The sequence below is a fragment of the Dendrobium catenatum genome, unplaced genomic scaffold, assembly GCF_001605985.2.
Source record: "Dendrobium catenatum unplaced genomic scaffold, ASM160598v2 fragScaff_scaffold_54, whole genome shotgun sequence".
NCBI lineage: Eukaryota > Viridiplantae > Streptophyta > Magnoliopsida > Asparagales > Orchidaceae > Dendrobium > Dendrobium catenatum.
The window spans coordinates 1,956,027-1,983,079 of record NW_021318516.1 but is presented as its reverse complement, the minus strand read 5'-3'; the positions used below and the strand labels follow the sequence as shown (position 1 = coordinate 1,983,079).

The 27,053-nt window shown below is 34.8% G+C and overlaps 1 protein-coding gene across 5 annotated transcripts; it reads right to left on the bottom strand.

Moving 5' to 3' along the window:
- Positions 1–4,145: 4,145 nt before the first annotated feature.
- Positions 4,146–26,160, bottom strand: LOC110108664 (mediator of RNA polymerase II transcription subunit 27). 5 transcript variants are annotated; one of them, XR_003700695.1, is made up of 8 exons: positions 25,796–26,160; positions 16,586–16,751; positions 14,173–14,653; positions 13,544–13,603; positions 13,391–13,459; positions 13,072–13,115; positions 12,723–12,994; positions 4,146–4,764 (listed from the first exon to the last, which is right to left on the bottom strand). XR_003700695.1 is itself a non-coding variant. In XM_028694809.1 (7 exons), the coding sequence occupies exons 1-7, from the start codon at positions 26,076–26,078 to the stop codon at positions 12,811–12,813; spliced, it is 1,287 nt and encodes a 428-aa protein (XP_028550642.1). In that variant the 5' UTR covers positions 26,079–26,160; the 3' UTR covers positions 12,482–12,810. The 5 variants fall into 5 exon arrangements, 2 of the variants coding, with proteins under 2 accessions (XP_028550642.1, XP_028550643.1); XR_003700694.1 differs by lacking the exon at positions 4,146–4,764 and adding an exon at positions 5,104–5,352; XR_003700696.1 differs by lacking the exon at positions 4,146–4,764 and adding an exon at positions 5,104–5,289.
- Positions 26,161–27,053: the final 893 nt, after the last annotated feature.

Below are 27,053 nucleotides of genomic sequence, written 5' to 3'. Positions count from 1 at the left end.
CACAGCGGTAATGTAGCGGTTCTAAAACCGCTGCAAAGAAAATAGTAGCGGTTATAACCGCCGTGAAATATGAAAAATTGTGCTGCGAAAACCTTATTTTTTGGTAGTGAGGCTAGTACTCCACTGTGGAGATAGAACTTTAAAAAATTATGTAAATAGGCTCACACTCACAGTGTAGTGTGCATCCCATGTGACTTTGTTAGGGTAGGGTGGGTAGTACTCTAAATTAAAATAAATAAAATTAAAGAATGTAGATTTTAATGGCTTGAAATCAAGCATATACAATTTTTATTTAACACAAAGTAAAGCTTATAGTTCAATTTCAAATCAGATTAAGTAAAAATTAATCCAATATTAATTAGTTTTTATCTAATAAGATATTTTAGATTTAATTTAAGATAGTTTTTTCATAGCTTTGCTTTTAAGATTACAATCATAATTTCTTTTTTGAACATTATTTTTTTATTGTTTTTAAGAAATTTGGTATTAAGAATATATTTTTTATAATAGTTTTAAAAATTTATTTTCTCAACAACAACTGTATAAAGCAGTAAAAAAATATCACAGATGAAGCCCAAGACTTTGTTTGAACTAGAAATTTTTGTATGAAAAAATTGCTATAGAAAGCAACAAAAAAGTTGTCCTAAGTCAAACATCAAACTCCGTTTAGGACAGCTTTCTTACTGTTTCTTGAAACAACTTTTTAATACAAAAGTTTATTTTTTTGTACCAAAAAGCTGTTTCAATAAGCAATAAAAAAGTCGTCCCAAATGAAGCCTTGGCCTAATCTTGATATGACTTGTTTGATTCAAAAGATTTAAATTAAAACTGATTTGATTCAATAGTTTGCTCGAGAATTTAAACGAAAGATGATGGCAGATTATTTTATTTTTTAAATATCAAATTTTTAAATCTGATAAAAGGCTGATATATAAATTTTTATACTAAAAAGATGTGAACAAGAATGCTCAAGTTTATTTATTTATTTATGAAGATGAAACTGAGGCTTCGTTTGGGGCGATTTTTTTGTTGCTTCTTAAAGCAGTTTTTTAGTATAAAAATTTTAATTTTTATACTAAAAAAATGATTTAAGAAGCAACAAATTAAAAAGCTATCTCAAACGAAGCCTGAATTTAAACACGACCAAAATTTTAGATCTTGATCAATTTTATTCTTTTTTTTATTAAGCTAAAACTATAACTAATTTATAATAAAGAACATATTATTATAAGAAATTAAATCAAATATTTGAGTTAACCCATATCAACCTAATACTCATATTTTTATTGATATACTTCCATGTGAATACATGAGGTAAATATAAATTTGATTAAAGCTTTGTTTGGAGTAACTTTCTTATCGCTTCTTAAAGTAAATTTTTAATATAATTTTTTTTATTTTTATACTAGAAAACTACTTTAAGAAGCGATAATAAAATCTTTCCAAACGAAGCCTAAGTTGTCGAATTATGTGCAGAACAATCAACAATTATTTTTTGGAACTCAATGAGTAAGTTTGCCGATATAAAAATTTATTCAATTATATTTTGAATAATCTTAATTAAGTATAATCTTATTCAATTAACTAAGCAAGCGTGACAAACCCATTCAAATTAGTTTCCGCTTCATTAAGATTTCATTTGAGACAACTTCATACTGCTTTCTACAATAGCTTTATAAAATAAAAATTTTATGAAAACAACAAATAAATAATGATAAAAAGTTGTCCCAAATGAAGCATGACGGCTTTCTTACTACTTCTTAAAATGATTTTCTAATAAAAAAATTAATTTTTTAATTAAAAAGCTGCTTTAAGAATAAGTGATAAAGTCGACCCAAATGAAACCTTGGTTTGAGTCTACACAACACAACTCACCTTGTCCTATTGGTTGAGAGTTTAGGCTACCAACTAATAGGTCTTGATTTCAGTTTTTGTGTATGCAATGTGTGTGTGCATTTACCTTAATTGGCCGAAATGTCCAAAAAAAAAGATGGCAATACAATTTACACACGGTTTTTACTCCAAAAATGCACTAATTCTCTCCCCTCATTAACAAAAGGATTTATTCAAATTCCATTTTAATTAAAAAAAAAATACTATTATTTATGTTTATATTCCCTCTAAATCTATTTTATATGTTAATACTCACCAATCCCCCCTTTTTACAGAACTTTTATTTGGTCCGGTCACAGGACGTATCTCTACGTACGTTCGGTCGCCAATAGAATCGCGTCACGCGTTCTCACTATTTACCGCGCGGCCTGCCGGAACGGACCCAGGATGGCTTGGTATTTCTCGATTTTGCTAGGTATTGCTCGGTATTGTTAGGTATTGGTCGATTTTGCTCGGCAATAACCAATACCGAGCAAATACCGAGAAATACTGAGTTGTACCGAGTTTGTATTTCTAGAAAAACTTGGTACAACTCGGTATTTCTAGAAAAACTCGGTACAACTCAGTATTTCTTGCAAATACCGAGTTCTAGAAAAACTCGGTAAGAAAAAACTCGGTACAACTCGGTATTTCTCGGTATTACTCGGATTTGTCTTCACAGAGCGGTATTTCTCGTTATTGTCAAGCAATACCTAGCAATACCGAGCAATACCAAGCAAATACCGAGTAATACCTCGCAATACGCGAACATCGAACGCTGCATACAACGAGGATTGCTATTTTTCAAAAGATTTTATAATAAAAATTTATTTTTTTACAACTAGATCTTATAATATGTGACATTTATAAAAAGTTATTCTTCGACTTTAGAAATATATATTTATAGTATCTTTTAAAAAAATATTTTCTCATAATAAATTCATAAAACAACCCCAAACAGATCCTAAAATGATTTTAATACTGCAGCGATTGTTGACTTCAGAAGCATAATCACCTTAATTAAAAAGGATAAGTCTTTCAGCAAGACCATTATCAAATAAGAACAGCCGAAACAAACCAGAGTTAGACCATTAACAAATAATTAATAAGAGCTAGGCAGCATCGGGCACTGAAAGCAACCTATTTGGAACCTAACCGGCCCAACTGTGAAAATTCGGCACGTCCCCATTAATAAATAGTTGGTCCCTTTCAAAAAACGAAAGGTGACCACCCCACAGACATTACATAATACTATGCGTACTTTTCGTTTGATCTCATAGCCATCATTATATATAATTTTTTAATGTGTCTCCATTGATTACTGGATTTTAAAATCATTATTACTTAACCGGGTCTTCCTATAGAAAAATTATTAGGTACGGAATGCGCACCGTCCGCAAAATACTAGATACCTAACGGTACCCAGCGATACCGAGTGGTACCTAACTAAGTACCCAATGCTTGTGCGGACAGTTCTCCTCGTCCGCACTCCCCACCTAATAATCTCTCCTTCCTATAAGAGTTTAGCTGCCGTTTAACTTTTGTGGGATTAATTATTCTATGGTAACCAAAAAGCACCTCATCACCTTTTCGTTGTGTATGGTAATTTGGTAGTATTCAGTACCGAGGCTCGGTATTGTTGACGTTGCTGCTCTTGATTTTCGTCCAGACATAGAGCTATGTCTAGCCTTCGCACAGAATAATTTCTCCATGCATGGGACCCATTTTGTTCCATATTCTGTTTTTTAGAAATTATACTTATTATTACTAAAATGTTATCAACAACTCATCAATTCTATTTTACATAAATTACATCGATTTCGAACATATTATAATAGCTTTGAATTGGTATTAATTCAATTTTTAGACTGTGACACAAATACTTAGGATATAGGTTATCCTAATCAAGTTTTAGGCTTCATTTGAGATAACTTTCTTACTGTTTCGTAAAACAACTTTTTTAATTTTTGAATTAAAAAGTTGCTTTAAGGCTTCGTTTGGGACTGCTTCTTAAAACAACTTTCTAGTACAAAATTTTTAATTTTTGTATTATAGAACTGCTTTAAGAAGCAATAAGAAAGCCGTTCCAAACGAAGCCTAAGACTTCGTTTGGGATTGCTTTCATATTGTTTCTTAAAATAATTTTTTAATATAAAAATTTTAATTTTTATACTAAAAATTTAATTTAAAAAGCAGTAAAAGCCACCCAAAACGATGCCTAAGAGACAATAAAAAAGCCGTTCCAAACAAAGCCTAGGCTTTTGGACAGATCATAAAGTTATGAAGTGATAGACATTCTCTAGATAGTGAACAGCATCGAAAGACTATGCAAGTTTTGTATAAATGATTAGGTTGAGTGCATCTGCTAAAGGGCAAATTATTGCGTCCGATCACCTGACATGCGGACAACCAATCCAAAGACGTCATCTCACCCGGATGCACTGGTCCCTGGTATTTTTGAGTGATGTGGCATGTTTTTATTGGTGTCCGGACGAATCTGGACACCGGACACAATAATTTGCCCTGCTAAAGAGGATGATGAGTTTAAAAAAAAGAAATGCAGATAACTGAAGCTATATCTTAACAATCTTCCTATCCTATTTAAATAAATATCTGAAGACGTTTTGGATTATTCATGCGATGTGACAAAGTCTGTGGCCCTTTACCTGAATGTTTGGTTCGCTGGCTTGGTCAGGATAGTAGTAGCGTCATGACATTGCCAAGTCGACCGTTGAGATATAAGCAAGTGTGGAAGCTCTCTTGAAACGACCGTGACAAATGAACTAATTCACAAAAATATAGCAATAAAAAGAAGAGAGATTGATAATGTTTCTGGTAATAACCAATGGAACGATGCCATTTATCTTTTACACAGCAATTCTAGCCATTAATCTGCAAGAAAGTCACATTCAATTTGATAGTTGAGTTAGAGTAACAGATAAAAGAATTAAGAGATGATTTAGGCTTCATTTGGGACGGCTTTCTTACCGCTTCTTGAAGCAGCCTTCTAAAACAAAAAATTTAATTTTTGTGCTAAAAAGCTGCTTTAAGAAGCAGTAAGAAAGTCGTCCCAAACAAACCTTAGAAAAGGAAATAGCTGGTCAATTTTGAAAGCAGCGTATTGGTTTGAGAAGATAATGGCAAGAAGGGGTCTTAATTAGTTTACTAAACAAATAATTTGTTCAGCCACAGGTTCTAGAACGAAATTATCAACGGTAAATGTGACAATAATTAGGATAAAAATTTTAAAAGGTGAGGGAAAGAGAACACATAGAGGTTTCTTGAATTACTTTTCTTATTCAAATTTGTTTATACAAACAACACTGATTTACATCTGACAAGATAGATGACAGAATTTCTAACAGACTTGTTCACCACTAGTGGGCGAAAGAACATAAACGTGGCGGTTTAGCAAAACTGCATTCAAAACCAGAGTCATCTGTCAATAGACAAAGTGCTTGCAGCTTTATAGTCAAAAACCTGAAATTTAAAGCAACTAAACCATAAGAATGGCGGCCTGTAGATGTTTTATTAGATTTTTTTTTTAAAAGCAGAAATATGTGGCATTATTGATGCGTGCAGGAAAACGAGCGGGTGAAATGAGGAACAATCTCAATCTTCTTAACCTTTTTTTTTTTATTAGTCAAATACAGACGAGTGTGAGATGAAATTTTTATATGACAATCTTTTGAGGGTAAAAATTAGAGGCAAGGTTTGAAATTGAGCAATTGGGTATCGAGGCGTTTTTTTTTTTTTTTTTTTTTTTGAGATGAAATATTAAGTCTCAAGATGTTTTGAAACGTAGGTCTCAAAATCCAAAAATTGCGTAAGTAAAAATAAAGGTTAAAAGTGATTTTTTGTATAATACAAAAATAATATGTTAAATAATGACATATTAAATTTCTATTGAACTTTTTAAAAAAAAAATTTCTATTGAACTATGAAGTGACAAATTGGCATACACAAAACAAAAAATTGCACAAGACGTTAAATGACAAGTGATAACTTGCGTGAAATTAATTAAATCCAAATATTTCAAGAGCAAAACAACATGAAATATAGGAATTACGTAAAACTTTCCTATAATAATAAGTTCAACTCCAAATTCTTTCTTTCTCAGCTCCTTACTCATCCACATTTAATTCTTAAAGAAAAAAGCTTATATAATTGGCAACCAACTTAGAAATCATCTACACTTTCATGACCGAGAGGTCTTTATTTGAGTCGTCATCATAACAAATTAGTCTCTCCCAGCCTGATCCTATGAGAATAATACTCCAAAATTTTTAGAGGAGGAGGTGGTGGTGTGCGGCATTCAGGTAATTCTCAATGGTAGCTATGATGGTCGTGACTACAGCAAAGGAAATGGGTTGGAGGTCGTGGCGGTTGAAAGGAAGTTGCGGCATCTTAGGGGTGCATAAATGCATGATTTGTTCAAGACTTCAATTTAGAATTTAAATAAGTTTATATATATATATATATATATACACACCACACACGCCTCACGACAATAAGGCGAGACGCACCTCAAGGCGGGCCTCAACCAAGTTGAGGCGCAAGCCTCATAAAAAAAGTATGCCTCGAGACATTTTTCACTTGAATTGCGTTGAGAGCCTCAAGGAGAACCTCATATTGCACAATTTTAAACAAACAATTTTAAACAATGATTAGAGGACCTAAATCAATTGAACATCATCCACAATTTATAGAGCATTAGGACAACGGTAGTCCACCCTAAATAATTAGATGGATTTAAGTAAACGATGCCTTTTTGGCATTTAATAAAGACAATGCAGATGCTATGTCCTTCGTAATATTATAGATGTATGTGAAGGTAGGGATGACTATGACCAAAAGTGGTCGTAGTGTAATCCTAGTTGAAGACAACTACGATCCAAGTATGATGCATGTCTTATTGAAGAAGACTATGGCGTAGGCCTTACAGCAAGGCTATTATGATGCAGGCTTTGAAGGGGATGGCTGCAAAGCTTGTAAGATTATGGTGATCTTAAAGGAGATAATTGCGGCTCAAGCAAGGTTGTATAGTGCAGGTCTTGAGGAAGAAGATTATGATTTAAGCAAGTTTGTTGTGTTGGTCTTAAGGTAACGACAACCAATGTGCAAGCGGTGTTGTGATGTAGGTCTATTAGGAGAAAATTACGATAAAAGCGAGGTTATATTGCAGGTTTAGAAAGATATTATTGCAATACAAACAAGATTGCAACGTAGTTCTAGATGCAGCAATGACTAATTCATATGGAATATCGTTACCTTGCCCTTATTATTGATGATTACATTAGAGTTGTATGGGCATACTTATTAAAGTGTTGGCTTGAAGTCTTTAATGTCTTCAAAAAAATTTTACCAAAAAATAAATGTTCAACTTTCTATTTCTTTTAAAGTTTATTGTTATGATAATGCCTTAGCATACATGCAATCTATATTTCATTCCTTCTATGCTGAAAATGGTATAATACATCACTCTTCTTGCCGGTGTATGTTTTGACCATTTTTTTTGTCCAAAGTATAACAAATTTTCTCTACATGTTATTAAAAGTCTTCCTGAGTTATCCACCAACTCATAAAGGTTATCATTATAATGACCCATCTGCCAGTCACTCTTATATATTGCAGATTACCTGTCATTAAATATCCCATAGTATTAATATATCTCCTCTATTATAGAATATCCTTCCAGTACTCCACTTCCGCCTATTGCTCTGGTACTTGCTCTTGCTCACTACAGGTTTATGATCACCCTGATGGCCTGCCACTAATACACCTCTGATCATTCTGTCAACTACAAGTGAGAGCCTACCTCTAAAATCTAATACCCGCTCTCTATTACTCTTCGAAATGTTACAATAGAAATTATACATCGATAAAATCTTATACCTAAGTTGATGTTTTACCATCATTTTATCAAAAATAAACCTACTTAATTTGAAACCTACTTCGATGTTGAACATGATGGATCAATTGAAGATCGGAAGTCTAGCTCCGAATATTGTGTTTTTGGGGAAATCTTGTTTCATGGAGAAGCAAAAAAGCAAGATTTTGTTAGATCTAACATTGAAGAAGAATAAAAAGCAATAACGTATTCCGCCTATGAAATGATGTAAATTAAAACTCTGATTGAATAATTTGAATTTCTTGTTGCTAAGCGTATTGTTCTCAAGTATGATAATAAGGTAGTTATCCATATTACAAGCAATGCAATTTTTTATGAAAGAACAAAACATATTAAAATAGTCGATCATTTCATCAGAGATATCCAGTCTAAAAACACCTCAAGTCTCAAGTGAAGAATAATAATAAAATGTCTTTACAAAGGTTCTACGATTACTTCAATTATCCAATCTTTATAGTAAATTGAATCCTCATGATATGCATGCACTAGCTTGAGGAATATGTTAGATCGGTCAAGCCAGTCCAAGCTAGACTAACTCAGGTTTACAATAGGCAGAAAAAAAGTTCCACCCACCATGGTCTGCCCCCCGCTCCTGAAACGCCCAACAACCATATATAGAAGGTATTTAGGGATTGTTTAGGAGGGAATATTTGAATTGAAGGGTTGTTTGGGTATTTTGTTTTGATTTGCATGCTTTTAATAGTTTGTTTTACCCTAGGGAGATGATTATGCTTGATTTTGGCTTAAATTAGTTTGTGCTTAGGGAATTTTGGGCTCTAGCCAGTGACTAGGGTTTGGGAGAGTCAGATCTTCCTCCAATTGAAGATCCTTGTTTCTTGTTGTTTTTCTTTCATATTTCTAACAATAAAAGTGATTTGTGGTGTGTCGTTCTTCAAATTTTCACTTGTGGTTCGCTGTTTTGGGTTGCAATCTCTCATACTTTCTATCAAATTGGTATCAAAGCGCCCTTTTGGGACCTATAACGACGAAGAAAATAGAGGTCTCCTGCTTGAATGGCTCAGACTTCTCAAATGTCCCCCTATTCCTCTCCTTTGCTCATATGTCCTCCCTAAGTCCCTACATGAAATTCTTTTCCAATCCAGGTAAGGGCCATACAGGAGGTGGGAGGGGGATTTCTAGTGGAGCTGCAGAGCTTAGAGGAGATCAGAGGAGAGGAAGAGGGGGACATCCCTCTCTCGATATAGCCAGTCATACAGCAGTTCAGTGAGGTTATTCAATCACCTCAAGGTTTTTCACCACTGAGGGAGCAGGAGCACGCCATCACTTTGAGGGAGGGGGTTTCATAATCACTGTCAGTCCTTACCGCTACCCTCAGATCCAAAAAGAAGATATTGAAAAGATAATCCGCGAAATGTTGGAGACAGGGATCATCAGATTGAGTGCAAGCCCTTTTTCTAGCTCAATTCTATTGATCAAGAAGAATGATGAGAGTTGGAGATTTTCTGTGGATTACTGGGCCCTGAATAAGGAGATTGTGCTATATAAGTTTTCTATTCCGATGATAGTGAGTTGCTAGACAAGCTTTGTGGAGCGATGAAATTCACAAAGGTGAACCTAATGTCTGGTTACCATCATATATAAATGAGAGAGAGGATGTTCCGAAGACAACATTTAGGACACACGAGGGACACTATGAGTTCTTGGTGATGTCGCTTGCCCTCACCAACGGCCCAACCACTTTCCAATTCCTCATGAACATAGTGTTTCAACCATATCTCAGGAAATTTTTCATGGTTATAGCAGGTCCAATGAGGAGCATTTAAAGCATCTGAGGTGGTCTTATAGATGTTATAGGAGCATCAGCTGAGCGCCAACCTAAAGAAGTGTTGTTTTGTGCAGGCCAATGTGGAGTACTTGGGCACATGGTATCTCACGAGGGGGTGGCTGTTGACTAGGCCAAGATTGAGGCAATGTTGAAATAATCTCTACCTAGGAATCTGATGGAGCTAAGAGAATTCCTAGGATTAACTGTGTATTATAGGAGATTCGAGAGAGGATACAACACCATAGCTTGACCACTGATAGAACAGTTGAAGAAGGATAGCCTCTTATGGGGAGAGGTAGTGACCCGGCCTTTTTAGAGATTAAAGACAGTCATGACCACGGTGCTAGCCCTGGCCCTACCGAATTCAGTCAAATGTTTTTGGTAGAGATTGATGCATCTGGTTATGGATTGGGGGCAATGCTCATGCAGAATCACAGGAAGACAGGCTCATAGCTTATTTCAACTAAGTGTTGACCGTCAGAGCTAGGCTGAAGTCAGTCTATGAAAGGGAGTTGATAACCATTGTATTAGCTATTAAAAAATGACGACCTTACTTGTTGGTCAAATATTTCATCGTCAGGACAGATTAGAGGAGCTTGAAGTACCTATTAGAACAAATAATCATGACCAAGGATTATCATATATGGTAGTCAAACCTGTTGGGCTATGATTTTGAGATCCAGTGCAGGACGGGCTAGAGAATAAGGCAACTGTTGCCTTGTCCAGATGAGTGGGGGAGCTCTTGGAGTTAGTCATTTCGATACTATTGATGTCGGATTGGGGGGTTATTAAGGAGGAGAGTGTGCAAAATGAGGAGCTAAGAGGGATTAGCGCAAATATATTGAAGGATGAGAGTAGCCACCGTGGTTATACCCTAGAGAGGGACAGACTGCTGTACCACGGGAGGTTTGTGCTGCCACGGACCTCGATTCATATCCCACACTTGCTACAAGAGTTCCATAGGAACGCTGTTGGGGGTCACACTGGTGTGTAGAAGACATACATGAGATTTGCTGCAGAGTTATATTAGAAGGGGATGCACAAGGATATAGTTGGTCAGGTGTGAGATATTCCAGAGGAACAAGTACATGGTTATAGCTCCGGGTGGACTGCCACAACTCCTAGCTCTTCTAAGCAGAGCATGGGAGGGGGTCTCTATGGATTTCATATATGGGCTACTTCTATCTGAGGGGTTTATAGTGATTTTGGTGATGGTGGACATGCTAAGAAAGTATGCTCATTTCATTCCCTTATGACATTCTTACATGACAATAACAGTGGCGGCAACAATCATTAGAGAGGTGATCAGATTGCATGGGACACCATAGTCTATAGTGTCCAACTGAGACAAGGTGTTTCTCAATCACTTTTGGAGGGAGATGTTCAGGCTGTAGGGACCGTGCTGAAGAGGGGCACCGCTTACTACCCTCAGACAGACGAGCAGACATATGTGATAAATAGGAGCCTGGAGGCATACCTGCGATGCTTTGCTTCAAAAACGCCTCGATTGTGGGCCAAGTGGCTTGCGTGGGCAGAGAGCACTGATACAACATTTTGTATCATTCAATGTCCCAGATGACTCATTTTAAAGTGTTTTATGAAAGGGGTCCGGGTCCACCTCACTTGGTGCACTTTGGGCAGAATAGCACACCAGTCTTTTCAGTAAAGCAGTGCCTAGATGAGAGGGATAGGGTGCTGGAGGAATTGAAAACGCACTTATTGAGGGACCAACATATCATGAAAAGGAAGGCAGATGGGCACAGGAGGGACATTCAGTTTAAGGTAAGAGATAGGATGTATTTGAAGCTTTGTCCCTACAGATAGAGGATGGTGGCTAATAGGAGGAATGAAAAGCTGTCCCCAAGATACTTTGACCCTTATGAGATATTGAAGAAGATTGGAGTTGTGGCGTATCGATTGAGATTACCACCGACCGCTACAATACACGTGGTATTTCACGTGTCACATTTGAGAAGAGTTAATTGGGGATCATGCTTTCAGTGCGGAGTTACCAATGACCTTGACAGAGGATTTGTAGGTAGTATTGAAACCACTAAAGCTGAAAAGAGTACGACAAGGAGAGGGAGGAAGCAAGGAAGTGGTGATAAAGTGGAAGAACCTACCTAAGTATGACGCCACATGGGAGCCGTATAAGAGGGTAAAACATTAATTCCCGTCCTTTCACCTTGAAGACAAGGTGGGTCTTTGGGATAGAGGTATTGTTAGACCGGTCCAGCCGGTCCATCCTAGACTAGCTTAGGTTTACAACAGGTGGAACAAAAGTTCCACCCACTAGTGTCCGCCTCCTCTCCTAAAACACCCAGCAGCCATATATAGAAGGTATTTAGGGATTATTTAGGAGGGGAAATTTGAATCAAAGGACTGTTTGGGTATTTTGTTTTGATTTGCATGCTTTTAATAGTTTGTTTTACCCTAGGGAGGGGATTATGCTTGATTATGGCTAAAATTAGTTTGGGCTTAGGGAATTTTGAGCTCTAGCTAGTGGCTAGGGTTTGAGAGAGTTGGATCTTCCTCTCCAATTGAAGATCCTTATATCTTGTTACTTTTTTTTCATATTTCTAGTAATAAAAATGATTCGCTGTTTGTTCTTCTTTCAATTTTTCCGTTTTGGGTTGAAAGCTCTCCCACTTCCTATTAGAATATCGTTATAACAAAATTAAAAAAATAAATAATGAGGATATTTTAGTTTTAATTTTAACAGTATTTTATAATACATTCTCTTAATTATGATTTAATGCTTTTTCTAGCAACTCCCCCACCCAACAAAGCAATCCCAGCAAAGCGCACACATAGACACACACATTTTTTACTTTAACTTGCATCCTCTGCATCATCTGACCGATTGCTGCTTGATTTACTTTTCATATCTTGTTTGACAAAGAACCAAATCCTTCTCCTCAATTTAAACGCATTATAACATAAAAATAATTGTTTTTATTTATTCTATTACATAGTCTTTATTTTCTTTACTTAAACTCTCTGAAGCCCTATATGATGCAAACATTGAGGGCAACAATTTTGCTAAAAGGTAATACAGGACCTCAATAACATAAAATTTGATAAATCTTAACTTTTGAATGGTAACATATGATAGGCAGAGCCATAGTGAAAGAGCGTACTAGAATAACTTACCTTTCTATGAATTTGACAGCCAAGAGAAAAATGAAATAGTCAATCAAGAAACCAGTTGAACTAAAGTTCTGAAAGCATCCGAACAGCATCACAAATCATTATTTGAGCACCCAATATGGTAGGCAAAGATAAAATCGCTACCATGGCCCCTGTCAGATGCAGTCAACTGGTTTGGATGAGAGTTTGATGCAGAAGTATTCTGATAGGCACGGTGCACTGGAGGTAATATTAAAGCTAAGGACTCATCCATCATCAATAATCGCTCACATTTACTGCATCAAGAATGTAATTTAAAATTCTATACTAAAATAACAATATAAGGGTATAAAGTGTGCAATGCAGACATTACCTGCAGACCTTTGTAAACAAGGTTTGGTAGCTGCAGATCCAGCGCTGGAAAGGTGACAATATTAAACGTCATATCACATTATCTACAAGCGATCAAGGAAAGGACAATGGAAATTGCAATGACTCTAAGAGGATATATCATAAAACCTTTATGCAGAAGTATGTCTCATGTATAAAGAAAGCATTTTCAAGTTAAACGAGACAGTGTAATAATTTAATAGATCAACAAAGAATACAATCAAAATAATGATTCTTTCTCAGACAAGCCAAGCAATTATATTTCACAAATTGATGAGCATTCAATCAGGGATAAGAAGTACCAAAATAAGTGAAAGTGAGGTATCCACGTTAGTACTCTGAAAATATTGCAATGCCTTATCAGCATATTCCTGCAAGCAAGCAGCTTAGATGCTTAAAACACCAGCAAAAACCATCCACAACAAGAAGGAAAATTGGAAAACTGTAATCATTACCGTAACATGCCAGAAAACATGAAAGACAGACCGACCTCTCGCATGAACATAGCTTCCACCCTACAAAAAAAATTAATGGATTCAATTAGATAACTACCTCAAGTAATTTTTTTAAGCAAAGGTGCAAACAGAGAAATATTGAAACCAATTCCAGTGCAGTCAAATATGTGTCCAGCGTCTATATGTTTTATCACAATGGAAAAGCATAGGTAGGTCAAAATAATGAGCACTATGCAAAGTATTAGATGGTAGTTTATCAAACACCAATGATTTGTCACTCTTCTAAAGTCTTCTTGAATGTAGGAAAGAGTAGATGCAAACATAGGCTTCGTTTGGGACAGCTTTTTTGTTGCTTTCTAAAATAGTTTCCTAGTACAAAAATTTTATAAATTAGATTTTTTTGTACTAGAAAGCCGTTTTAAAAAGCAGAAAAAAAGTTGTTCCAAACAAAACCTTAAACTGACCAAGAAATAAAAGACGATAAATATTAATGAACTTAAAAAAAAATCAGGAAAATAAGGATGTCAAACAGCCACCTTTTAAGAAACTAATGAAGTAGATAATTTCTCAAGTTTATGCATAAATTACAATTAGGCATGCCTTCAAATATGGTCCCTTAAGAACAGTACCTCATCTGTGGAGAAAAATGCCACTGCATCAGGGCTCATGGATCCTGTCGGGTGCAGTGAAACTACAGCTCTGAAAACAGAAGGTGAAAGCAATTCGATAACAGCAACTTGATCTTCTGAGATAGAAGCAGCATTTCCTAAAACTGATGTCGAGTTGCTACTACTTTGTAAGCCATATTCGTTTGATGAGTCGACCAAATGATCACTTGGCAATGATGATAACGAAGAAGCTCTCTTTAACCAATCAAGGCGCTGATATGTATAGATTTTGATATCAGGCGCTATGCATTGAAGGCTATTAATGATGTCAGGCAATGTTCTCTCTTCCCTAAGTTCATCTTTATGCCCTGGCAGTAATCCGTGAGAAAAACAGGGTTTCTTAGCAACCCCAAGCTCCCCCTCACTACATTGAGTAAATGCCTCATCCTCCAAGTGAGGGAAAAAACGCCTCTTCTGATCAGTGAATGCCTTGAGAGCTAGCCTGCCAATTGCGAGAATATAATAGATATTGACAGCATAAGAGGAAGAAATTAACAAGAAAATCAAAAGACAGTTAATGGCATCAAGCCCTAAAAGAGAAAGAGGTCCAATCACCCTTTGATTTGGTGGAGAGCAGCCATATAAGATCATGAGAAGGTAATTACGGGTCTGCTCTCCCCTTCAATTTATTCAAGATAGACAATTAAGAATTAGAAAAGTTTCCACTATTATAAGAATACATTCTTCTCTTCCGCTTGAAGAACTCACTCCAAATTTATAGGTTATAGCGCTTAGTTACATCCTTAGTTTTTAAGGTAAACTTCAAAAGGCCTCAAACTATTTGAAATTAATAATGATTATGGCCGGTTAAGGCACTATTACTAAATTGGATAGGAAAAGGGGTCATAACTAAGTTCAATTTAAGAAATTCCCCAGTTTAAAATGTGGAGTAAATGCATTTTTCTAATGATTTATTCATATATATTAACTAGAGGGTTAAATTTCAAAATAGTTCCCCGACTATTTGTATATGCCCATTTTAGTCGTAGAGTATAACAATGCTTCAATTTAGTCCCTCAAATATATAAAATTATCAAAATGGTCTCTTTGGAACAAAATTAGGATGAATTTTGTAAAGCCGGGGGGCTAAATTGGGATTAATTTTATATTACAATTCACAATTATAAAATGTGGGACTATTTTGGATCAATTTTGCATAGTCGGGGAGAGGGGGCTAAATTGAGGTAATGTCATACTTTGGAACTAAATCGGACAACACGAATAGTCTGGGGACTACTTTGGAATTTTTCGTATTAACCAGATTATTGGTTATAAGAAAATTAGAATTTAAATGTAGTGTGCATGATTATGTGAATGCGTAAATTCTGATGGGTAAACTTGCATATAGTACTGTAGAAACTCTTGAAATAAGATGGCATAGGCACAAGTGAATTATTGCATGACAGTATATCAGTTTATCATCCAAAAAATCCTGAGGAGAAGAAAGTGGAGATAAGGAAAATAGCAAGACATTTGTTGATCGTTCACCAACTCACATGCGGTTCATACCCAAGTTGCCACAAAACTCTAAATGAAACTTTTTCTTGTAGCTGCCAATTTCTGGTTGTTACCTGAGGGAATCTTTGAGTGCAGGAAAACCATCATCAAATCCCCTTTCAAATATATCTTATTTGATAAAAACAAAACATGTAATGGCAATAATTTACAGCAAAATTCCTCTGAATATTTTCATAGGACTCATGCATATCCTGTACAAATATTGGGTGAACTCTCCATAGGTCAGACCAATATGTAATGGGCAATTAAATTTAATGCACAAGCATTCTAATTATTTCAACTAAACCCATAGACAAATGAATTTAAGCAAACTAAACTACAAGTAACATCAAATCCCCAACCAGGAGAGTATATGCATACATGCCCATATAGGTAACTCTAAAGTATCAAAAAAAGTTCCAGTCAAAGAGATCGACCAAGGGGTGGCAGGTGACTCAAACTAAAGTGACCTCATATTGCCAAGTAAAGCCAATCCAGATTTAGCACGTTGTTGAATCTAATCCATGTTTAACAATTAATTTGATTAACCTAACCCCAGCAATATGGCGCATAAATATGACTCAATATTAAATTTGTTTTTTCATAATGGTGGCCTCAATGAGAGCTGGTGCAGCTAAAAGTACTTAGGGTTTAAAATGCCTAACTTATTCCATAAGGGGCAGACCGGCAGATATATTTAGAAACTCATTGAATGACAACTGAATTAATTTTGACAAAATAAGAGGAAAATGGTAGCATAAATTTCATTGGAAAAGCTCTAATAGCAGGTAAGAAATTGGAATGGAGTTCAAGCATATAAAAAGTAGAGTAAAACTTGTCAATTCACATTTATAAAATTTAAGTTCTATCTATATACCTTGTTCTATCAACTGCAGATGCGCCAGCTTGACCAGCGAGTTGACGTTTCCATGCATATGCTACAACAGCACCATCCGGACAAACAAGGGGCATATGTAAACCCCATGAATTACCTCGTAATTTAACAGATCCATTCAAAACTCCAGAGTCTTCCAATTGTTTTCCTGGAAAGAAAAAGAAAAGTTTTTCAAAATTAAAAAATCACTAGCACCTAAACAACAAGGTGTGAGAGAAAGTTGGCATGTTCGTGCGGCGTTGTTTAAAATAACAGAAAAAACAAATTATAAAGTACTTCTCAATTCATATAACAGCTGTTTGAATCATGACATGTGTAGACCATACAATGTTGATCCTTTTAAGGCTAACACTATATAAATCACCTAATAATAATGCAAGTCCATTTAATATTTTTGTATGGATGCATTACTCTCATATGCTGCCATTCTAGTATTGAGAAGCTTTAAAAGTGATGCAAATAAAAACAGAAGTATTGCAAACTCAAGTCTTCTTTACCATAAATATAAAAATGATATTATAAATAAAGACACACCTTACAACTTCAAATAAAAGGGATAACAACAACAAATAATTTAAATAAAACATAATGCAACGACACCTTACAACTTATAAAAATTTTGAGAAGAAAGGTATAAGTGGAATGGAAACCATGGAGAGAATAAGTAAATACGAAATAGAACAAGTGAGGTAGAGAGGATAACTCGCAAGCTAAAAACCCGCAAGTTTCACATTTCAAATATTCATCACACATCACTCTATTTTTTCACAAAGAAATTCAAACCCAATTTATAGGAGGAAGAAGGGGGAAGGGCATTTATTATCCCACATAAATGTGCCACCAAAACAGCCACTAAAACCCCTCCAAATCATCTCATTTAACGAGGAGTTAATGTACTTAGTATAGGAAAACAACAAGGTAGAAATCGAACAACCAACACAAAAAAGGGGGGACTACAGCATGGGTAAAACAACCATAATAGGGAAAGGCAGCAGCATGGATAATAAGACAACAACATGAGGAAAGCAGCCATGAAAAATTAGTAGACAACATGGAAAATGAAAACACAATAGGAAAACTAAGTGAAAAGCCACGGGAGAAAGAGGGCTAGAAACATAATTGAAAAATTAAAAAAAAAAAACAAAAAATAGCTAGCCTTGATTGCATCAATTCTCCCTTGATAGAAAAAACTTATCTCCTGATGAGAATGCCTCAGGAACACGCTGAAAGATATCTGGACGACGATGTTGCAACTCCACAATCAATCTGTTGATGAAAAGTTATGGATGACTTGGTTTGGTTTGACAGGTTGAACGATAGTGATTCCCTGGTGTTCTAAATGTGTTCTTAGTGATGACAGATATTTCTCTTGAATTGAAACTTCAGTTTGTTGACTGTTTTAACTTTCCTTTTTTGTTTTTGATTTTTAAAGAGAAAGCAATACTCACACGACAACCTAATTCTTTTACCAAATTGATGCAATAAAAAAAACAAACTAATATTGCAATCTAAAAAACTTCTTTCCTTAAAACAAAAACAAACATAAACAATATAACAATATTATTTTAAATTAAAAACACAAATCAATGACACTCTATAAATACGACTCAAAGACACCTTACAATTTTGAATCGAAACTGTGGAGAGAAAGGTACAAGTGGAATGGAAACTGTGGAAAGAAGAAATAAATATAAGACCGAGACGAAATATAAGAAGTAAGGTAGAGATGATAGCTCGGAAAGCTAAAAACCCCTAGGTTTCACGTTTTAAATCATCCCATTTAATGAGTTAATGCACTTGGTATAGGAAAACAATAAGGTGAAAATTGAACAGCCAGCAACAAAAAAGGGGACTACAGCATGGAAAAATGGCCCGAATAGGGAAAGGCAATAGCATGGAAAACATGACAGCAACATAGGGAAAACAACCAAAATAGAGAAAGACAACAGCATGGAAAATGAGTAGAAACATGAAAAATTATAACATAGCAGGAAAACTAAGTGAAAAGCCACAAGAGAAAGAGGGCTAGAAATATAAGTGAAAAAAAAAAAACAATAAAATAGCTAGCCTTGATTGCATCAGAAAGCAACTATGTCTAGACAAATTTCTAACTCAAAAGTAGAAAATATTCTACAATCCTAAGAAATTTCTAGACTGCTAGGCTCATTGTTTCTATACCACTAGTCTCAAGATACCATTGTTTCTAAAAATTAAGATTATGCAAACAACAACATTCACTCCTAGGCAAGTTTACCAATGAATCCAATTAGAATGATGCATAGAAATAAACCTTCAATTTTTGGTTTAATAATTTTATTATTCAAATGGGTTTAAGGTTTTACTTTTGTCAGAGATTGTTGGTGTTTCTTAAAAATGTGGTTTAAAATTGCACAATTTAAGGAAGGACTTAGTGCTTTTTAAGCGATTTGATCTTGGTGTGAGACATATGTCTCACATGTTAGGCATGCCTCACCTAAAGTAATTTGAGCCATGAACCTCATATTGTAAGGTTAGGATTTTAAAATATATATATATATTAAAAGGATAGAAATTTTAAATAAAAGAATTTAAATGATGATGAAGTTCCCTTACTATGTAATTTATGCTATCAAATGATGAATCATTTATCAATGATGATAACAAAGTCATACAATCCAATTTGCAACAAGAATATCTCAATATTATTTTCTTTGAATAGGGATAGGCAAGATAAATATGTCTAACACAAGTCAATAAAAAATAAAAAGAAAATGTATCTATAAAAATTTTGATATTTAAGTTATAATCATCAATATAGTCATTTTTTAAACATCAATTAATATTCTTACTTTTTTATTGATTATTATTGATTAGAAAAAAAAAGATGAATGAGATCGAGGATGAAGAGAAAGTCTGAGATAATATTGATACAACTTAGGATGAGGCGAGGAGGAAAATAATTCATTATGACGATGATTCCAATAAACATCCCTTCAGTGATAAGAGTGCTGAGGGCATTTGATTTTGAAAATTCTAATATTTACAACTAATTACTTCACTTATTATCTTTATATTTGGTTGTTAGACAGTATGAGTGGGTGAGAGGTAAAACTTTTTTTGAATTATTACGTTAATAGTTCTTACTTAGATATCTTATTTTATTTTGATGTTTACATAACAATTTTACTTGATACTTTAAGCAATTTATTACTTTTTATTAAAGTTAGTATGTTAATGTGTTACTTTTTAATATGTTATATTAATATGTTATATATTACTCCATACTTTAAAGTGTGTACAGTGCCTCTTACTTTACACAATTGCTAATTCTAAAGGTCACGCCTATAGGCTTATACCTTGTGTCACAGATGAAAAATATCTCAATGCCCAGTTGCACAATTTTAAACCTTGCATAAGAAAAATGTTTAAAAAAAAAATCATGGGTTTATGAAGGAGCAAGTGTAGAAATTGATCGAACCTAGGGAGTCAGTGAGCAAAACCGATTCATGAGCTAGTTGAAACTTGACTTAGTAAAAAGCTCGTGAGTAGTGCTTATTAAACTGAGAGTTCAAGCTCGAGCTCGAGCTCAAGTTATAGATCATATATTCTATGAGGCTCAAGTTTGAGCTTCAGAGGCTCGACTCATTGGATCGCAAACAGGGTCTCTTAAACCCTGGTTTTCCCTTGTTTTATGCTAAATTTTGATTGAGATGACTCGTTAACCACTCGATTTAGGGTATTAGGCAAAATTAACCCCCTTAACTTAAATATCATCAGCCCCGTCATGAATTCTTCATTGTCAAATACCACATATCCCATCGCAACTTTGTCTTCTTCCTCTTCTTCAAACATCATTGAACCTATCATGACTACCTCTTCTTTTTCTTTAGACATCGGCGGCTCATTGATGCCTTCTTCAGCATGTTCCCATAATGTCTTCCTTGCAGATGTCAATACCTTCCCTAGCAAGCTCTCAACACAACTTACTCATAATGCTTTTATAGTGAACTCAAGGTCATCAGTCGAACTAGAAATTGCCAAAGACTAACGAGTCAAGTTCAAGTTCGAGCTTATGCTCAAGCCTATCAGTAGACTAATGAGATGAGTTTGAGTTAACTATAATTTGAGCACAATTCAACTAGTTTACACTCCTAATGAAACTGTTATTATGTTTGTCTCCTCAAATTCTCCATATTGCACATCATCATTATCATTAGCCATATTCAAACTATTTGAGACTGGCTATATGAATCATCAATTTTTATTTGTTCCTATTTAGTGTTGCATTAGTTGTCAAATCTAATTTTTGCAAATCTTTTTCAACATCTTCTATCTATGCCTTGGATCAATCCATTTTTATTCATAAACCACTAAAGCTAATTTTATCTACAATTCCATTGGATGTATTTTTTACATTTCATTAAACATGTCCAAACAACCTAAATCTATTTCAACAACCTAATCTTTAAATAGATTGTATTTCAATCACCCCTCCAATATAATCATCCCATGTTTTACCCTTTTTAATTTTCTTTGCAAATTACATACCAACATTCCTACTTCCACCACGTTCAACTTAGATGGCAGCCACTCTTTTACTACCCAACAGACAGAACCATACAATATAGCTAGCTTAACTGCACTTTTATAAAATTTACTAAGTCCAGATAATATCGTCTTATCTTATAATACACTTGAAGCGTTTCTATTTTAACAATCATAATTAAAAGGAAAGAAAGGGGGGACTTAGAGGGTTACCCAATGATGTAATCAAAGTAAAACTAGCACCGTAGGAGGAGAGCTTTATAAGGCACAATTTTCAAAACTCTTCCATGGGATGATTCCAAGCCATCCTTCTTCTTAACTTAACTGAATTCTTAATGCTCCGAAAAAAAAAAAAACTCTTCTCTCCCTCTCAATCTTCTCATTTTCCTTCCCGTTTGCTTGGGCACTCAAAGGGTGTGAAGGTTTTTGGAATAATCTGGTTAATTACATTATTGCTGAAGAAGAAAGGGACCCTTACAAGTGAAACTAGGGTGCAACAACAACGATCAATCCCCACAAGAAGTGTAATCAAACCCCACAAGGAGTGTAATCAATTGCCTCTTAAGGGTAGAAATTCATTTCGCCTGTGAGGATTATTTCCCATTTCTTACTCGCACCTACTATTTCTTAGGTGCACAGAAAGAAACTCATTTTATTGAATATAAATAGAATACTTATTAGTAATAACAAGGTCAATAAAAAAATACTAAATAGCAGTAGCTAAGGAACTAAATTTTATCCTCAACAAGTCACCATGATAAAGCAAGCTTTTTCCTCAAACCTCATCCAATGGAGGAGCAATCCTCATCTCTGTCAGAGCATAAAATGGAGAAGGTTTTATCATAAATTAGTTACATAATGTTCTAAAGTTGAACTACAAGGAAACAATCACAAGTAGTTGATGTAGAACTACGTATGAATGCGATGATTTTGTAAGATCTTGCACAACTTTTGATTAAAGAATAATGAAGAAAACAACAAGCATTTAAAAACGACGAAATAAAACGAGAAAGGGGTCACACCCGCTTAGGCTAAGTCACATAACCAGAGATTTGAAACTTTTAAAATAAATTAGAAAACAACATCATGCCGGAATAGTAGTTTCAATAAAAATCTCTAATCTAACAATAAGAATTAGTAAGCAAAGAAGTACACTCAAATCCCTACGTTTACTAAACTTTAGCATAAGTAGATGGAGGCATCCTTCATGACTACAATCAACTCACAAGAAAGATTAGGCTAATGAAAGACACGAAGAGGAAGAGTAGGAAAAAACCTTCATCAAGGATCGGTGGCGATCCTCCACTCGACGATCTCTAACTGTTCTTCAATAGCTTCCACCAACGTGTCCAAGATTCGTTCAATGTAATCCTCCACGGAGTGATCGATCCTCAGGTTGACGTCGAAGAAGGTTGAATGTAAGATGCACACAAACCCGTGCTCGTCGTAGGTTAGGCCGTATTCAGTTTTTGGATCGGCCATGCATGGATGCTTGATGACGAAAGTCCTCCCAACGATTACTAGCACTCTTGACTATTGTTGAAGAGAAAGAAGTTTCTCGTCAACGGGACGTAGAGAAGAGGCCGGCAAAGGAAGGAGAGCTCAAAGAGTTTTGCTTTGATCTTGAGAGAGACAATAAATAAAATCTGAAAATAATTTCATATTTTATAAAGAAGGGGATTAGAATTTGAAATAAATTCAAAAGGGAAAGGGAGGAGGAAGGGATGGCGGCAAGGAGAGAGGCTAGGGATTTATTTCCAAAATCAATGTTAGATTTTGGAAAGAAATAAGGAGGTATGAGGGCTTTAAAAATTTCGGCCAAAGAGAATTTGGGAATTTGAAATTATTTCCTAAGTGAGGAATTGGGTTTAGAAAATAATTAAAAGAGAATTAATGGGATAGGGAGAGAGGGGGGGCCGGCGGCATCATGGGGTGAGAGGGGATTGGGGGCAAGTGATTGGGGGTTCCTATTTTGGATTTAGGATTTAGGAAAGACTTAAATTAACTACAATTTAAATTTGAAATTCAAATAGGATAAATTTAGAAACTTTCCTAAAATAGATTTAAGAATTTAAGGAAGATTTTAAATTTCAAATTGTTTATGTTTGAATTCAAAATCTGCCCCAATTACTCCAATCCAAATTAGGCAATGAAATTTTAAGGTGGGAAGGAGGCTAGGGCCGGCGGGTGGAAGGGGTTTCGGGTAAGGTGGCCGGCGGCTAGTGGGGGAAAATTTGTGGAGCTCGGCTGGGAAGAGACGATGGCTTGGAGATGGAGATGGTTGGGATGTAATGATGTCCGGTGGTAATGGTGGAAGGGGAAAGGAAAAAGATAAGGAAGAAAACCAAGAACCCGGCCGCCTCCAAGGTTGGTAGGTGATCCGATCTTCCTCTCCTAGGGATTTCTCTCCAATCAAACTCTCAAGCTCTCACAAGAACTCATGCAAGGAAGAATTTTTTTTTACCAATCATTTATTACTTGAAAAAATAAAACAAGCGGCTATAAATAGCCTAGTACATGAGACTCATGAAATAGAAATACAAAAATGCCCTCGGGACTTACATACGACATCTCTTTTCTAGAAGGGTACGACGGGAAATAAAATAACATAAAATAAAACGAATACAACGACTCATAAATAAAACAATACATAACATAAATAAAAAGTAAAATAACTCGATCGTGGCCGTAGATCGGCGGCCACGCCTCTGATAAACCTTCCACGATCTAATGTCCCATCAGTAGTTCATAAAACCAGAAGTACAACTGCTTCTTTTTATTTTCCCTTTTTGCTAAAATAAATAGCCACATGGCATCTTCAAATAGCTGGTTAGATTTGAGAGTCGCTGATATTTTCTCAAAATCAATTTTGATTCATGCCAAGTAGGTCTACTATGGAAGCTATACATTTATTGAGATATTTGATGAATAAGTATAGAGATAATAAGAATGATCTACATATGATATTTATTGACATAGATAAAACATATGATAAAGTTCCAAGAAAAGTGCTATGAAGAGTTCTAGAAAAGAAATGAGTTAATAATTCTTATATTCAATTCATTTAGAAAATGTATATCGGAGTTGTTACTTTTGTTCAAACACAAGGTGGTTTGATCAAGTATTTCCTTGTTTCAGTTGGATTACATCAAGGATCAGCTTTAAGCCCATATGATTTTACTAGACATTTACAAGAGGATGTACTCTAGTGTATGATTTTTGTTGATGATATTCTTCTTGTTGATAAGACTAAAGAGGGAGTTGAAGAAAATTTTGAATTATGAAGGTCAGCCTTAGAATCTAAAGATTTTCATTTGAGTAGAACTAAAATTGAATACATGAAGCGTAACTTTAATAATTATAGATATAGTTGGGGGATTGTGACTTTGGGACTTTGGGACTTTGGGTGATCAGTTCATTAAAAATAATACACATTTTATATATCTCGGGTTTATTATTCAAAGTGATGGTGAAATATATAGGAATATTATTAGTAGACTCCAAGTTGGATGGTTAAAGTGGAGGAATGCATCAGACCTATTTTGTGACAGAAAAATACCCCTTAAACTTAAGGGAAAATTCTATGAGATGGTGGTGAGACCTTCAATGCTTTACGGTGCAAAATGTTGGCCATTAAAAGAAAAGCATAAAATTAAGTGTTATAAAGATGAGGATGCTTAGGAGGATAAGTGACATAACTCTTAGAGACAGAATGTGAATATATATGTGAAAATGATAGAGTAGCTCCATCAGATAAGATTAGAGAGAGCCGCCTTTGATGGTTCAGTCACATAAAACATCAATCTTCCGAAGACCTAGTTAGGAGAGTAGATGTATTAGATTTGATGTATGTCAAAAAAGTAGAGGTGGACCTCAAAAGACTTGGTTATAAAGTATTAGAAATGACCTTTCTTTATTAGATTTAAATGAGAATTTAACTCTTTGCAGGACACATGGAGAAAAAAAAATTCATGTAATTGACCCCACGTAGTGGAATAAAGGTTTGATGTTGTTGTTGTATCCAATTTTTCTCTGTTCTTCAACTGGAGTCTATGGTGAACTCTTCTCTCACTGAGCATGTCACATTAGTCGTCAAATTCTAAAGCCACTGAATAACGTCAATTCCTGAGTCATTATAACTTGTTAAAAAGAAGTGGTACGACCATTCATGGCATGCAATTTCTCACTCTTTTATGGTTAACCAAGAACAAAACTTCTAAAGCTCCATTGAAAATTCAAATACCAATAACTAGACATGGATAACATTACTAAATCTATATTTAATTATGGAGCAGGATATGTTTAACACTGGCCAAATATGGACGAAATGAATAAGATGCAAAGGGAAAAATTAAACCTTTACATTGCCATACATGATACTAGATCTGTTATCAATAGCATATAGCAACTTAACTATAACGCCCTAACCTCAATTGGAAAGCTCTATGAGCTCCAGCCCAATCAATCCGCATAGAATCGATTAAAGACTAGAAGCAAAACCCTTGACAAGCAAAACCCAGACAAAAATAAAAACAACAACCCCTGAAACCATATTACAATCAAATTTTACGATTCTTCTTAACTTTTCCTAACTAATCAACAAAAAACTATGAAGACAACCGCAATCAAACTATTTGAAGAGAGATATGAGCAAAGAGAAGAAATTACCAAGTGATCGAAGATCCTGGAAGTGCTTACGCATTGCAGACTCTTCTTTGAGAACAAGCTGGATGGACTTATTGGACTGGTAAGGAGACTCCGCCGCGAGGAAGAGCGCCTCAAGGAGGCGGTCAGCACCGATTCTGACGTCCGCAATAAGACGGGCAGCGCGCGAGAGCCTCTCCATCGCAGTAGCTACTTGCTTTGGAGGAGCCTCCGCCGTCGTGTCGGCCGGATCTTGCGTATTCTGCTGGGACGACGCCGCCACCGGTCCTGCCGCTGGGATCATCATTTCAGTCGAGCTAATTTCGCCTGAACCAAGTAATTTACATACAGGAACGGTTGCTCTGCAAATAGGGCGTTATGTGGTGCGACTATGGCTTCTTTTTTTTATATTAGGATTTTTTTTTAATAAAAAACTATTTTAAGAAGAGGTAAAAAAGCCGTCCAAATTTAGCTTATGCCCTTATGCCCTTATAAAAAACTAAAATATAAAATAAAACTCGATTTAGCTTATTATTTGTATTTTAACTGTCTCCGCCTCTATGTTTACCCAATATCTATATTATTATTATTTTATTATAATTAAAATTTTATCAGTTATTCTTTCCAGATAAATCTCTCATATTCGATCATATTTATATTTATTTTAATAATAATATGTTGGATAAAATCTCAATCTAGATCGTATCTTAGGCTTCGTTTGAGATTGTTTACTTATTGCCTCTTAAAATAAATTTTTAGTAAAAAAATTAAATTTATGTAAAATAATTTGTTTTAAGAAACATTAAAAAAACATTAAAACGAAGTCTTAGTCTAAAGATTATAAGATTGACTTCCAATCATAAAATTATAGCTTAAAAAAATGATTTAATTTATGTATAAGTATTGATCATTGGTAGAACTCTCTCCAACTCTAAGTCTATGCTCCGAAATTCTTCTATATATAATAAGCGTTTATTTATAATTTTTAAGAGAGAGATTTCAAATTAATTTTGCAAAATTTTTTGATAAAAAATCATTGGATAGCATATATTTATGTTCTTAATCATAGAATATTTTTTTAGCATTTAAATATTAAAAATTTAATATAAATTTGTATATTCTATTTATTCTTAATTTTTTAAAATATTAAGATATATATCTTGCTTCTAAATGCTTTAAATAAAAAATAATTTTGTATAGTGTGCAAAAGTATATTTACATTGAAACCATTGTTATTAATATAAATTTTTTAAATAACTATATAAATAATATTTAAAGTTTA